General features: G+C 55.9%; 4 protein-coding genes across 4 annotated transcripts; 2 read left to right on the forward strand and 2 right to left on the reverse strand.

Moving 5' to 3' along the window:
- Positions 1-3,965: 3,965 nt before the first annotated feature.
- Positions 3,966-5,542, forward strand: CGGC5_v014577 (UNC93-like protein; the record flags this gene model as incomplete). The annotated part of the gene is made up of 2 exons (XM_032029436.1): positions 3,966-5,244; positions 5,298-5,542. The coding sequence occupies 2 exons, from the start codon at positions 3,966-3,968 to the stop codon at positions 5,540-5,542; spliced, it is 1,524 nt and encodes a 507-aa protein (XP_031890876.1).
- A 1,339-nt stretch (positions 5,543-6,881) lies between these two features.
- On the forward strand, positions 6,882-8,315 carry CGGC5_v014578 (uncharacterized protein; the record flags this gene model as incomplete). Its single annotated transcript, XM_032029437.1, has 1 exon — positions 6,882-8,315. The coding sequence occupies one exon, from the start codon at positions 6,882-6,884 to the stop codon at positions 8,313-8,315; it is 1,434 nt and encodes a 477-aa protein (XP_031890875.1).
- A 736-nt stretch (positions 8,316-9,051) lies between these two features.
- Positions 9,052-12,969, reverse strand: CGGC5_v014579 (Uncharacterized protein; the record flags this gene model as incomplete). Its single annotated transcript, XM_032029438.1, has 2 exons — positions 9,052-12,692; positions 12,756-12,969. 2 exons carry the CDS (start codon positions 12,967-12,969, stop codon positions 9,052-9,054), a joined length of 3,855 nt encoding a protein of 1,284 aa, XP_031890882.1.
- Positions 12,970-13,697: 728 nt separating this feature from the next.
- gto2-0 (Glutathione S-transferase omega-like 2) lies at positions 13,698-14,817 on the reverse strand (the record flags this gene model as incomplete). Its single annotated transcript, XM_066153121.1, has 3 exons — positions 13,698-14,558; positions 14,606-14,724; positions 14,802-14,817. The coding sequence occupies 3 exons, from the start codon at positions 14,815-14,817 to the stop codon at positions 13,698-13,700; spliced, it is 996 nt and encodes a 331-aa protein (XP_066007412.1).
- Between the last annotated feature and the right edge of the window lie 339 nt (positions 14,818-15,156).

Below are 15,156 nucleotides of genomic sequence, written 5' to 3' on the forward strand. Positions count from 1 at the left end.
CGACTTTGACATCGTAGCACGGTACCTGCATGGACGTTGAGTTTAGGCGATAACGCCGGCCTCAGCTGGAAGCTTCTTGCTGAAGATGAGGCAATAGCTACCTGATGCTACTCTAGGCAATACGTTGCGACCACCACGATTTCTCAGCAGCAACGTGAATAAGGACATATCTCGGCCGATACGACAATCTTTGGACAGAAGACCCAGTGCCGTGGACCGGGAAACATTGTAAAAGTGAAGTAAAGGTGCTCGACGCTAGAGGAGCCCCACGTGTTTGAACTGGGGGACACTGAATGGGGGCCCATTAGGGACATGTAACCTTTGATGGTCGTTGCGGTTGGACGTTGAAGTGTGGGGTAAGGCATGTTACCGTTGAGATACGCGGGGGTTTGGAGGGTGCAACAATGGTATCAAGATATTGCTGTCAGTCAATAGGGCCAGATGGGATGTGTTGCTGTAATGTGATGACTTCATGGGTCGGAAGGGCCGATAATGAGGTGCGCATGACCGGATCGTGAAGCAGTCAGACGGCGCCCGAGTATGGCGGAGCTGGACGCCGGGCTGCGGACGGCCGGCACGGTTGGGTGCTCACTTTGACAGACGGCCCGGAGCAGTGTACCTTGACCGGTGCGACCTGCCAGTAGCTGTCAGGCAGTGAAGAAGACAGGGACGCACTGCAGCAGGGCCTTATCAGTGTAACGAGCCCACGACGACGGAGGTGGACAATGCAACTGGCCTCCCGCTGCAGAAAAGCTTCGAGTCCCCGTCGCACCTTGATTCTTCACTTGTGATAACCAAACTCAACCTTGATAAAGGGTCTCGTGCTGCAGAAAAAGATAGTAGGGAAGGTAAAGAGTAGTTGCGACGCTCCTTCCTGGTCGTCTGGAATCGAGAGAAACGTTACATGCCAGCACGGGCCACGCCATCAGCTAGCGCCCATTGGCTGAACGCTTGTCTCTATCTTGGCTTTTTGGGGTGTGCCACTTTTATTTCTCCGCACGGGGAGGAGCGGAGCACGCGTTGAGCTGATGGCAGGCATGCAGCCACTCTCGCACTTGCCTCTTGTCAAATCAGACGGATAGTGACAGGAGGAGCGAAGGATGAAAGAGAAGGGAAGGCACGATACGGCATTACAATTGGCATGTCTGAAGCATCAAAAGCCCCAACTGAATCAGGCGTCTTACACCGCACTGGAATTCCGCTATCCATCAGCAGGGCGCTTCGTATTTTCCCAGCAGTTAATAGCGCCACTGTCGCAGACAGAAGGAGAGTCAGCCGCACGTTGTGTTGTGTCTCGTCCGTCGTCTGCGCCGCACAGTCAGTCTTCCGCGTAGAGCCAATGGCATGGTGCCCTTCTATCCCAGATCTCGTGTCAGCATTTAACGGGATGCAGGTGATGGCGGTGGCATCTGCAGTGCGGTAGTAGGTAGATGTATCGTTCGGCATTGCGATGGCACAGTGTCCAGCTTTGCCCAGGCCAAAGTCCACAAAGTTGAAGCCACCACCAAACTTGACTTCGTCTGCCGTCGTGGCGCAGTTCGTGCTCCTTCCCCAATCGGCACGAGTCGCAGGGGCCAATCGCCAGCCGAAGCCTGAGGAAATCAGGAGGTCGCGCCGCCACCTCGTGATCTCGGCCCTTTGTTCGACTGTTATCGATTGGTGTAAAGTGGAGCATATGGGGCCCTGGTTTTCACTGTTTTCGAAGTCCCAATCTCGCCTCGCCGACTCCCGAGCCACAGCACACGACCACAAACCAACAGCCCAGTGATCGCCAGCAATCCTCACGTTTCACGCAAAGGCGACAAACAAACGCACTCGAATTAAGATTAAAACTTTGTACGCGATACCTGGCAGTTCTCAAGTTGATCAAGGCCGGCTGCATCTGCAAATGTGGTGCGATGACTTCCCGGGCGAGTCACTCACGCAGGCTGCCGGGCGCCGCAAACAGAAGCCGCCCGCCCCCATCGCCATGGCTTGGGATCGCCGCGGCGTGCCGTCCGGGACCGTTGAAGTTTGTGTCTAAAATTGGCTGACGGGCTGCGGCAACCGGATCTTTCTTGCCTGGCGTCGTGTTTTCGTGTGTCTGCCGAGGCGAGATGAGGTGATGATTTGCCTGCCTGCCTGCCTGGCTTTTGATGCCAAAGAGCAAGTCAATCAAGCCTTTCGTCATAACCGAGTTTGTCTACGGATTATCAGACGATGCGACAGGATTCGACCGTATCTCCGGCCAAACAAGACCGGGAACCGTCGTTGCTTATCAAACGGCGACGTCCCGGGTCTCCATCCATATCAGTGGAACACACACCCCAGGAACGGAGGTGAGGAGCCTCAAGGATGCTGTGCTTGCTGATGAACCCTGGAAATGGCCTGGGCTCCTCCCGCCCATCGGCTGCTCCCCCGTTGCCCAGCACCACACCACCCATATGCTTTTTTTTTGTTCCTTTTTTTCAATTTCACTCTGCGCGGGCCACGATCATGACCCAACACTCGACCCAACGAGCCATTGTTCACCTGCAAAGATTGCCATTGTCACCTTTCAAGTGGTCAAGTCGGCGTCCGCCCGAGCTCTAAAAGGTGGGGGAGGCGGACACAGGATGACTGGTGCTAGTGTGCAACTCCATCTCAATTGGAATTGGTGCTGATGGTGATGGGTGTTCTAGTCCGTTTCGTTTCGTCTCGTTGGTGCATGTGCCCTTCGCCTTTCGCCTTCGCTGTAACCGTAGCCGTAGCCTGCCACATACCTAATCCGCATCTCCGGACGCCTACCACCATCCTTCACCAGCTTGATCTCAGCCCAGATTGCCTCCCGTCTGAGTCGCCCAGCCTTCTCCTCCAGCTGATAGGCACCAGGTCCAAGACATGGACTCTACCACACCTTTTTGCCTCTGGTTGGTTGTGTCACTGGGGCTTGTTTGGAGACGCGAATGTCGAGAATCCTTCAACACGATGGACAGCAGTTGCGATGCCTTTTCGTTCTTTCCTATGGCCAGTAGGTTCCTACCACACGTCAGACGGGCACACGCGCAGCAGCGACTACCGCAGGCAGCTCCTTCTCGCTGCTACCTTACCTTGCCTTGCCTCACAGATACCTACCTACAGACCGGGGTAGCTCCGGCCCAGTTCTGACCGTCCATTCGGTCGGCGCTGCCTTCCTCATCCTCCACGGCTAGCTCTGCACATCTTTCCTCGGCCAGTCATAGCTTCCGTGGTCGTGCCTTCCTGCCTTTCGATGCCCTTCGTGCCTTGCCGCTGCCTTTGGCGCCGGCAAAGTGAATTTCGTATCGGATTTTGTAAATCAGAGGGAAGCAGGACCCGTGCGGTCTCTGGTGATCTCTTTCCCAGCTGAGACTAACGTCTTTGCATCCCGAACAAACGTCCCCCAAAGCATCCCTTTCCCCAAATCTCCAATCACCGCCACCACCACCATCCCCCGGTCTCATCCTCCTCCTCCTCCTCCTCTTCCTCACCTCCCTTACCCATGCCCATCCCATCCCTTCACTTCCCTGCCCCTCGCTACCCTACCACACGCCACGCACCAAAACCACCACCAAACACCCACACTCCCATCAAACCACCCCGGCTCTTCCTCCAGACCACCGACTCCACTCACGATCATCGCCCAGTGCAACTGCAACCTGCAGCCCGATAAACCGTCCCATAAAGAAGCACCGCATCCGTCCCCGGACCCCTTCTTTCAACCTCGTGGTCTCATTCTCCTCCCTTCCCCTTCTCAACCCCAATTGCGCGCCTAATCTGCGCCCTGCGCCCAGCCGAAGCCGCCATCGTCCGGTCACGATTGAGTTTGCAACCTCCGACAATTCTCAGTCACAACAAGCGCCCCGGCTCATACCACTGCCGACCGCATTTGAACTGCCGAGGCGCGACGCGCTTGTCGAAGGAACCTCACTTCGCTTCAATTGACCTCACCTCACTCATCCAACCTCAGACATCACCAAGCCGCAACCATGTCTACAGAAGAGAAACTCCAACCCGAGTCCGCCACCACTCCGGGCGACACAGTGCACTCCACCACCCCCGATGTCGACGGCCCCGCCCCGCGCCCGGCCGGCTGGATGTACAAGGGCTTCCGCGTCCGTGGCCATGAGCTGTGGTACGCTTCCCCGCGCATCCAGCTGTTCATGGTGTCCTTCATCTGCTTCCTGTGCCCCGGCATGTTTAACGCCCTGACCGGTCTCGGTGGCGGTGGTCAAGTCGACACAAAGGCCCAGACCGACGCCAACACCGCTCTCAACTCCACCTTTGCCGTCGTCGCTTTCTTCGCCGGCACTGTTGCCAACCGTCTCGGCCTGCGCCTCACCCTTGCTCTCGGAGGCTTGGGATACTGCATCTACGCCGCTTCGTTCCTGTGCTACTCACACACCCAGAACCGCGGCTTCGTCATCTTCTCAGGCGCCTTCCTCGGTGTCTGCGCCGGTCTTCTATGGACCGGTCAGGGCGCCATCATGATGTCCTACCCCACCGAGAAGGAGAAGGGTCGCTACATCTCATGGTTCTGGATGATCTTCAACCTTGGTGCCGTCATCGGCTCTCTGATCCCCCTCGCGCAAAACATCCACACCATCTCCGGCCCCGTGTCCGACGGCACCTATGCGGCCTTCATCGTCCTCATGTTCCTCGGCGCCGTCATCGCTCTGTTCATGTGCGACGTCCCCAAGGTCTACCGCGAGGACGGCTCCAAGGTCATCATGATGAAGAACCCCACCTGGCAGTCCGAGTTCAAGGGTCTCTGGGAGACGCTCTACAACGAGCCCTGGATCCTCCTCCTCTTCCCCCTCTTCTTCACTTCCAACATCTTCTACACCTACCAGACCAACAACATGAATGCCGGCCAGTTCAACGTCCGCACCCGTGCTCTCAACAACTTGCTCTACTGGCTCTTCCAGATCTTTGGCGCCCTCATCTTCGGCTACGCCCTCGACCTGCACTCCGTCCGCCGCAGCGTCCGCGCCAAGGGCTCTTACATTGCACTCACCGTGCTCACCATGGTCATCTGGGGTGGCGGCTGGGCTTGGCAGAAGAAGCAGCCTACTCGTGAGGCTGCCGGCGCGGAGGACTTCGTTAAGATCGACTGGACCGACGGCGGCTCCACGTACCTTGGCCCCATGTTCCTCTACATCTTCTACGGCTTCTTCGACGCGGTCTGGCAGACTTGCATTTACTGGTACATGGGCGCTCTGTCCAACTCTTCTCGCAAGGCCGCCAACTTGGCTGGTTTCTACAAGGGTGGGCCCAAATCTTTCCACATCGCTGATACACGATTACTAATAGATAATTAGGAATCCAATCCGCCGGCGCTGCCATCTTCTGGGCCCTGGACTCCAACAAGGAGCCGTACGACACCATGTTCGGCGCCACCTGGGGCTGCCTCGCCGCCGCCCTCATCATCGGCGCCCCCATCATCTTCTGGAAGATCAAGGACACCGTCGCGCTCGAGGACGACCTCAAGTTCACCGACGAGACCATCGCGGACGTCGTTGCGCCAGGCACGATCGAGCCCAAGCCCGAAAAGGAGGTTGCCTAATTATTTGATCTGATATATGACCTGTAACGGGGATGTAATTGGTATTTGGATGTGTTTGTCATGGGTGCTGGAAATGATATCCCGGGGTGCTTTGGAGATGATGTGTTGATGAGAGATGAGGATACCTCACCACTATGTGGTCGTATTTACTAAATAATACACACTTGATATGACTTTGCCTGGTCTTCTTGACTTCTGTGTGATCAGCTATCTTGCCACAAGATACATTTGAGAACCACATTCAACCCCAAAACCTAACTTTAGCCTTGCGTGGTATCTGTCTTCAAGTCTTACAAAAGTCTGTTCCAATGGGTGCTATATATGACATCCGGGCCGCGGTGACATGCGGAAGCGTCCCTTCAAAACAGCATTAGAAGTGAATTGCATATCATCCTGGCCATGGACAAGCCGTCTACAATCCAGTGGAATCATGCTCAGTAACCGTAAAAGGAATCAAACAGAGACTGCCTATTTTTGCCTCCGCCAGAGCCACTATATTTCCTATATACTGAGTAAGTCTAACCAGGGGCAATGGTAAAAGGGTAAAAGTTAACAGAAGTGATAACGATAAAAGACGCCCATAAACGACGACCATAAATGATGGTGGAGGTAATAACGACAGCGATCACAATAATAATAACAATAGCACTAGCTGTAAGGTATATATGAACCTATAGGGATGATAGTTGCTCTAGCATATGGTGGTTAGGCAATCTCATCAAAGCACAGGACCGGGCGGCCATAAGCTCACGGTATGTTGGCTCTCAATTCATCACTGAGCCCTGACCACGTTCATGTGTTGGTTAAATATCAAATGTGCGGAAGCGTGGCCTGTCTCAAATTTCTATGATTGGGATCTATGTGTGAGCAAAGGGAGGTGGCTACAAGCAATGATAATGATATCACTTGTAAAACTTTGTGTTTTGTTCATTGTTCGGAGAGACAGGCATGAACAGGCGGTGTTCCGACAAAGAAGGAAGGAACGTGAAGCAGGCACTACCCACAGGCCTTCCCTCTTCTTGATATTCATGCCTGGAGAAGGCGCTGGGCAGCTGCACCTGCCCAGATCCCCATCATCCTCCTGCGCATTTGCTACCCCATATAACAAACAGCAGCAGTGAGCGGTTGCTTTTCTCCTTCGTCTACCTCACACAGATTCTACGCGACCACCTTCCACATCCCCGCGCGTCTACATCATTTTTGTACCTAACTGATCTCCTACTTCGATCAAGCGCGACTTGAAGCCATAGCAATTACGACCACGACGGACGAAGACGACGTGCAAGAACGACGTGCGACAAGTACGACAACGACATCAGAGCGACGGCAATAACAAAACATGGCACAACTGTCAGACCTGCCACCGGAGACTATTCTCGAAATCTGCTCCTTTGTGCGACCTGATCTCCACGGCAAGGACATCCTCGACGGAAAAGAGTCCGGCAAAGTCGACCAGTATCAGGAGGTCCTTCGCGACCGCCGCAACTTGAAGTCGTTGAAAAGCTTTTGCCGCACTTGCAAAAAGTACAACAACCTCCGAGACACCCTACTCTTCACCACGATCGTTTCAAACCAAGACTTCAAAGAAGACGCCGTCTGGGATCTGATAACCATGATCGGCGGGCTCCTAAATAACCCGGGAGGACGAGTTCGCACCCGCAGCCTCCATCTGTTCTTTTACACCGTGGAAGATGAGCGGACGGTGGAGATGCCCTATAGACTTTCACCTATCCCGGTAAGAGCTCTGGAGAACGCCGCCGCCGCCGTGAGCATCGACACAACCAAGTTGATTCTCGACCTGTTCGGAGACGATCGAAAATTCATCACTCTCAAAGACGTCGCCAACCACACCGTGTACCTACGTTGCGACCTTTTCTTGGGCTACGTAACGCTGCTTCTTATTCTCCTCTTGCCTAAAGTACAAGATCTCACTCTCGTGATCAGCCTGCAAGCCTACCGCTGGATGATTCACATTTGGGCAAAAGCACGTTGCATCAGGCTTTCCCACGCGGCTATTCTACGACTCAAAACCCTCGCTATCAGCATCACCTCCTTCAAGTATCGAGACGACGACCGCGACAGAGGTTTCCGTTCCATGTTCGGCATGCAGCCGTCTTGCGAGGTTTACGGACAGATGTGCGAGTTCCAAGCCACGCAGATGACTGAGTCCAAAATAACCTCACTGACTCTCAACCTATCGCCTATCAAGACCCCAGAGCTGTGTCGACTTATCCAGAGGCTTACGACACTGAAAAAATTCATTCTCGTCGGCAATGTGCAACCGATCAGTATCGCAGACACGATTGAGGCGTTGAAGAAACATGCCCGTACTCTGCACACTCTGGGCTTCAAGAGACGTCCTTTGGCCGAGGACAAAGACAACGAGTACGTCATCGCCGACCTCAGAGACTTTGTCGCCCTAGAGAAACTTTGGATCACCGCCGCGCTGCTAAGTGCAGTCGACGAATCTGGTCAGAAGCAGAAGGCTCCTGCTGAAGATCCTCCCACGAAGTGTGAGAAACGACCCTCTGATGTTGACAACGTCTTCCTGAAGCTTCCAACCTCCCTCAAGAAGCTTCACCTGGACGGCCACACGAAGCACCTCGTCGAGGATTTCCGCCGCTTTTCGCATGGAGTTCAGCGTGGGGACTATTCCATCAACTTCATTCTGTCGTTGAGCCGTACCAGCGGCGCTGGCAAGAAAGTGATCAATATGTTTTACAAGCTGAAGCACCAAGTTGTCGTCGGCGATGGCCGTCCTGTGCTATGGTAGAATGCACGGGCAAAACTCTACCACCAAAGCGGAGCTATGATGACGACAAAAACGGTTTACTTCCGGGTTTGACAGATGCTAGTGGACATGGGTGACAGAGTGGACAATGACAGGGAAGACTAGCCTACCGACGACGACGACGACGAATACAACGGCGGAGAACAGAGAATACAACAAAGCAGGATAACAACGAAAGATTACAACGGATGGCAATGATGTAGGACAACGAAAACAACGATGACAACAATAATGACGATGAGAATTAGCGAGAATGCATCGTGGTCACTTGGTGGCTTGGACTGTGGCGTGGGAACCCCTACCTTACCTCAGGGAGCAATGTGGATCAAGAAGGATCAAGAAGATAAAACATGCACTACTTGTTGGATTCAGGTGCATGAAGAAAACAACCCACGCCACAAATGGCTGAATTTAAGACTTTTCCTTCGATACAATGCTTCCAAAGATGACAACCATCTTGGTCAAAACAATGACCACAGTCTTCCATCCCGATATCCGCCAATCAGGGCATTTCCCCAGGGTATCTTATGCCTAGGCGCCTCTTTCGGAAAGTCTCTGCAATGAGGAATACTGGCCGTTCGATTGTGACCACTTGATGAAGGGATTAGTATCCTGAAGAGTTTGAAAGGTTGAGACTCTGGTTTGCCCTCGGGAAATTGTAGAGCCATGGGGCAGAACTCGATTGTAAATGCATGGGAACCCATCTATCATCTATCGTTTACACATATCCCCGATGTCTATCTTCTACTTCATCTCCTCCGAAACCTCCACCGCCAGGCGTGTTAACTTGCACATACTCTCCAACTCCTAAGTTCACAATCGCCTTTCCTCCCAAGTTAATCCTCTCCATCTCACCTCCGTCCTCACCCTTCAAGAACGCAAAGTTCTCTCCTCTCATCCCCGGCCCGCCACCGCCCATGCCGTACGGCCTATACACACGTCTATCACTCAAAATGCTAAACTTCAACGGCACACGTGCCTCCACCTCTCTCGTGATGCCGTCTCCGCCCCTCCATCTGCCTTGTCCACCACTGCCCCGTCGGATCTCGTACTTACGTACCAACACCGCCGTCCGCTTCTCAACAACCTCCGCGTCTGTCTGCTTCGTGTTCGTAGAATGCACATGCGTCGAATGCTCGCCCTCATACCCATCCCCAGCACCTACACCACCACCAATGCTCTCGCCGTAGTTCCAACCCTTGGTAACAACCCCCGTAGCAGGATCTTTCCCGCCCATGCCCCAGCCGAAACTATTCGCGCAGCCCTGGGACGCCGCGCAACGCCCGAAGGCACGCAAGATCACGTCGATCACGCGCTGCGAGGCGAGCGTGCTTCCACAGATAGCTGCCCTCGGGCCTGGGTTAAGCACCGAGCCCGGCGGCACGCGGATCTCCACGGGAGCGAGACAGCCCTCGTTCAGGGGTATATCAACATCAACGAGACAGCGGACGGTGTAGATGATGGCCGAGTGGCAGATGGAGATGGGACAGTTGTAGTTCCCCCACATCTGCGGACCACTACCCTCAAAATCATATACGGCAGAGCCCGTGTCGGGATCGATGCTAATCTTGACGCGCATGGGCGTGCCATCGTCCAGATAATCCGTCGCCTCCAGCGGGCGCCCGCTGTTCCGCGCCGCGACAGCTTTGAAGAACGACCGCACTGCGAGCTCGGCGTTGTTCTGGATCGCGCCCATGTATTTGTGCACCACAGGCAGCGAGGCCTCCGCGCACAGCTTGCGGAGGAGGGTGATGCCGCGCTGGTTGGCGGAGGTCTGCGCCTTAAGGTCGGAGATGTTGTCCGCCAGCCGGCGCGAGGTGGAGCACCCCGGAAACGACCCCGCGCGCTCAAAGGCCTCGCGAACTTCGGTCTCGAGGAAAGTGCCGGCGGCGACAATCTTGAGGGAGGGCACGTTGAGGCCTTCCTCCCAGAGCTCGCGGGACTCGGGCATCATGGAGGTGATGCCCTTGCCGCCGATGTCGGTGTGGTGGCCTCTGCTGGCGACGTAGAAGGCGATTTCTTCGTTGCCGGTGGCGGGGGAGGGGATGAAGACGGGGGTGACGACGGTGAGGTCGGGGAGGTGGGTGCCGCCCCATTGGGGGTGGTTCGTGAGGAGGACGTCGCCGGGGGAGAGTTTGCCGGCCCAGAGGCGGTGTTGGGCTTGGATTGCGAACTGCATGGACCCGAGGTGGATGGGGATGTGAGGGGCGTTGGCGACGAGTTTGCCAGAGGGGGAGAAGATTGCGCAGGAGAAGTCGAGGCGTTCTTTGATGGAGGTGGAGATCGAGGTGCGCTGAAGGGTTGTGCCCATTTGTTCGGCGATGGCCATGAAGCGGTGGGCAAAGACGGACAGCTGAATGGGATCGACGGGTGAAGAGGAGGGGTCTTGAAGAGTTGAGGCGAGAGGGCTGGTGAGGGTTTGTTTCTGGAGGAGGACATGGGATGTGAGAATGTGAGCGGTAAAGGTTGGAGACACGAAAATGGTCTGGGTCTGGTCGATGATGAGGGCCGGCCCAGGGATGGCGGTGGACTTGGGGATCTGAGGGAGGTGGTAGATGTTGGTTGCATGCCAGGCACCATCGACGTAGACCTGTTGCGTCTCTTGTGGCTCGGGGGGCGACAGCGGTGTGGTGGAAGAGAGCTCCTTGAGGGCGGAAGACTCTGGGGCCTGAGAGCCCGCACTGCCTGTGCCGCGGACTTTGACAGACTCGATGACGATATCGCGCTTCATCGAGAAGGCGAACTCGCGGAGATGTGTTGCCTCGAACTTGGCGGCGTAGTCACCATCCTCCGGCTTGGAGATGGTCAGGTTCGTGTCGGTGCCGAAGTAGCGCAGGACGAGACTCTCGTCAAAGATCAAGGACTCTGCATCAGCGCCCTGGGAGAGAAGTTCATCTGACACCTTAGCCTTGAGCACCGCCAGACGATCCGCGACATGGGCTTCCGCAGAGGCATCGAGCTTGCTGCCATACGGCTCAAGTGCCTCGTGCTGCAGCTCCGCCTGCGCGATACCGTAGGCGGACAACAGGGATGAGAACTTGTGGATGAGGATGCGGCGGATGCCAAGGCGGTCGGCAATGTCACACGCGTGCTGACCGCCAGCGCCACCGAACGAGACGAGGTGATGGTTCTCGGGCGCGAAGCCGCGGGCCTCGGTGGCGTTGCGGATCGGGCGGGACATCGTCTCGTTGGCAACGTTGAGGAAGCCAAGGGCGACGTCGTGCGGCGTCAGGGATTGGTTCGTCTGCGCATTGAAGTCGGCGGTGATGCTAGCAAACTTCTCCGCCACGACAGCCGCGTCCAGGGGCTCATCCGCGTTAGCTCCGAAGATGGACGGGAAGGAGGAGAGCACAAGGCGGCCGAGGAAGAGGTTCGCGTCAGTGACGGTCAGGGGCCCGTTCTTGCGATAGCAGGCGGGGCCGGGGTGTGCGCCGGCAGATTCAGGACCGACGGCGAGGAGGCCGTTGCGGGCGAACAGGATGGAACCGCCGCCTGCCGCTACTGTGGCGATGTTGAGCATGGGTACAGTGATTGTGCGGCCGGCAATGGAGGTCTCGGTGAGGTAGTCGTAACGGCCGTCGTAGCGGGAGACGTCAGTGCTGGTGCCGCCCATATCGAAGCCGATGATGGGGGTGCCGTCGGCCGGGTCGTAGCAAGAGCGGGCGATGCTGACGACGCCGCCTGCGGGACCGGAGAGGAGGGCCTCATTTCCGCGGAATCGGGTGGCTGCTTTGAGGCCGCCGTCGGAGCACATAAAGTCAACGCGCTGCGGGGGAATGCGGAAACCCGAGGTGAAGGAGGAGACGTAGCGCTGGATGACGGGGTAGAGGTAGGCCTCGGAGCAGGTGGAGGTGCTGCGGTTGAGGAACTTGATCGTCGGGGATGTCTGGGCGGAGGTTGTCACGAAGGCGAAGCCGAGGGAGCGGGCGAGGTCTGCGACGAGATCTTCATGAGCCGGGTAGAGGTAGGCGTGCATGAAACAGATCGCAAGGTTGGTGTAGCCCTGCTCGCGGAGGGCGAGGAGTTGAGGGCGAACAGCGTCGAGGTCGGGGGCGCGAAGGACGCGGACGAACTCGCCGCTCGGCGTGCGAATGAGGCCATCTTGTGACGCCAGTGCATCTTTGGAGAAGGGTTCCGGGTTGAGGTCGTAGTCTGCGGGGATGATGCGCTCGTCGACCTCGACAACGGTCTCGTGGAGGGCTTTGGGTTTGCGGATGTTGAGGTCAAAGAGCTTGGGGCGAGACTGGTCGCCGATTACGCAGACGTCTTTGAAGCCTTTTGTGGTGAGGAAGGCGAAGCGCTCGCCCTTGTGCTCCAGGAGGGCATTTGTGGCTACTGTTGTGCCGATACGGCAGGATGCTGGTGAGCGAGGTTAGTGAGGGCATTCAGACGGCGGATTCAGGGGCTGAGGTGAGGGGTTACCAATGCGGGAGCCGTCGAGCTTCTCACCGACGGGGATGGTCTTGTTCTCGACGGTTGAGAGGATGCGGCGGATCGCTTCTGTTGGTGCATCTGGGTAGTTTGCAGGGTCTTCCGACAGAAGTTTGAAGATGATGGGATTGCGGCCGTCAATGTCTGCGATGACGTCGCAGAAGGTGCCGCCGCGGTCAATGGCGACCCGGATGTCGGCCGTCATTTTGAGGCTCACTGAGGGTGATGAATTTTCAGTGAGTCTTTGGCGTGTTTGTGGTCTCAGCGCTTGAGTCTGGGTAAGATTTGGCGCTGTTCAGTGAACTGCAACTGAGATATCGAAAACCACACTGAAGGAAAACACACCCCGGTGAGTCAAACCCCTTGGCAAAGTGAAGGTATTATGCATATATAACACAATCTCACCGACGCATACACCGTCAAGCATTACCCTGCGGCAATTGATGCCGACGGTTGATGGCCGCTTCGCGCTGTTGGAGACCCACGAAGGCGTTGGTCGGGGCTCGTCGGGTGGCATAATTGCGTGCTGGCGGGCGGGCCCCGACGCGGTGGATTCTGTCGGTGCCTCTCCGATGTTAGCATCCTTGGCGAGAAAAGCTCTTATCGCCGTCGTCGGCCCTTTGGCGACTCCCGGACTTGGCTAGAATGAGTTCCTCATAGGCATCTTGTCCGATCGAGTCTCGCGCAATTGCGCAATTGATCCTGCAGAGGACGGAGTTGCGATGTCCTCCCCGGATCTTCCAACCGACAGTCGACCCCGCACACTGCTTGCTGCGCATGAACAGACTCAGAGTAATAGCCTGTAGGCTGTGACGGAATCTGTGATCTGTATTCTGAGAGCTGTCATTGACTTTAACATACTGTGGGCCTGGCTTGGATTCCGTTAACACCCTCGCATCGTCCCGTCGAGTTTCCTTCCTGTTCTGCAACTAATTACAACTTCTCTTCATCCTTCAACTCATGAATCAACACCCGAGGTCCCTTCGGAATGATGAGCGGGCCCTGGATGCCTAGAACCCTGGCCCTCGCATTGCCATAGCCCTCCTTGAACCTCGAAATCCAGGTGTCAGTGGTATTGAAGAATGCACCGTGAGTCCTCTCACTCTGGTCCCAGTAAAGCCTCCGATACCAAAGATGCAAGTTGGGATAATTGTTTCGGATGGTGCCCAAGTTGCACTGAAAGATGGGCACATATGCCACGTCGAATCTCGCGATAGTGGGAAACAGTCGTACATCGGCCTCGGTTATGTGGTCTCCCAATAGGAAGGGCCTGTTTTCCAAGATGCTCTCCAAGCGATCCAACGACTGGAACAAATGGTCGACGTTATCCTCATAAGCCGTCTGCGTGAACGCAAAGCCGCACTTGTAAACCCCGTTGTTGACGGTGTGGTACACCCACTCATTAATCTCATCGATCTCCTTCTGCAGCTTCTGAGGGTACAGCCCGCCGCCAGGCCTGCTGTCTTCGCGGTCGGCCTCAGGAAGGAGGTGATCAAACTCAGTATACAACATGCGGATAATCTCGCTCGACTCGTTGCTGACCAGCGTGTGCGCCTTCTTGTCCCATAGAACAGGGACCGTCACACGACCCTCATACCCTGGACTAGCCTTGAGGTAAAGTTCCTTGATGGTCTTGAAACCGTACACGGGATCCTCGGGGAGAACACCGTACTTGGCGGCCTCGGGGCTGTCGGTGAAGTGCCAACCCTCTTTGCCCATGCCCATGTCGGCGATGTACAGGTCGACGTAGTCCTCCAGCCGCTTGAGGGCGCGGACGATCATGACTCTGTGGCACTGGGAGGCGGTCAGCGCCCGTGTGTTTGCAGAGAAAGTGAACCTACCCATGGGCATCCTGGGCTAACGTAGAGTGCATAGCGACCATTTTCGGCCGGAAACTTGGAGTTCGGGTCTTTGGTGATGAAGTTGCGGAACTGAGCCTCAGTTCGCTCGAAACCCCCGCCTTTTCCGGGCTGGTATCTGATTGGGTCCTTCTACCAGATCGTCAGCCAATTGCACGTTGAAAACAACAACTCGGACATGCCTCTTCGCCCATGTTGATGATAGGAAACACTCGGCTTCTACTTTGCTTCCAGGGAAACGTTGATGAAGGTACAATGACCTTTTGCGCTTGAGCGAGTTGATAAGTGAACTGAGAAAGACACAATGCGAACTGATTGAACTGACTGAATTATGAAGTCGACGTTTGAAGTCGGCGGGATGCTCAATTAGTCATGGGTGCGCTAGAAGGTAAAGCTGCAAAGAGCACGCCAGAATAGTGTGCAGGCTGTTGCAGCATCTGGTGACGTAAATCTCCGTGGAAATTCGACTTCCCCGCAGTTCCCGCGCGGTTCGGAAACCCGAGCGTCGCGTAGCGCGCGGGACAACGAAGTCT

Source organism: Colletotrichum fructicola (assembly GCF_000319635.2).
Source record: "Colletotrichum fructicola Nara gc5 chromosome Unknown KSG_Nara_v1_contig09, whole genome shotgun sequence".
Lineage (NCBI taxonomy): Eukaryota > Fungi > Ascomycota > Sordariomycetes > Glomerellales > Glomerellaceae > Colletotrichum > Colletotrichum fructicola.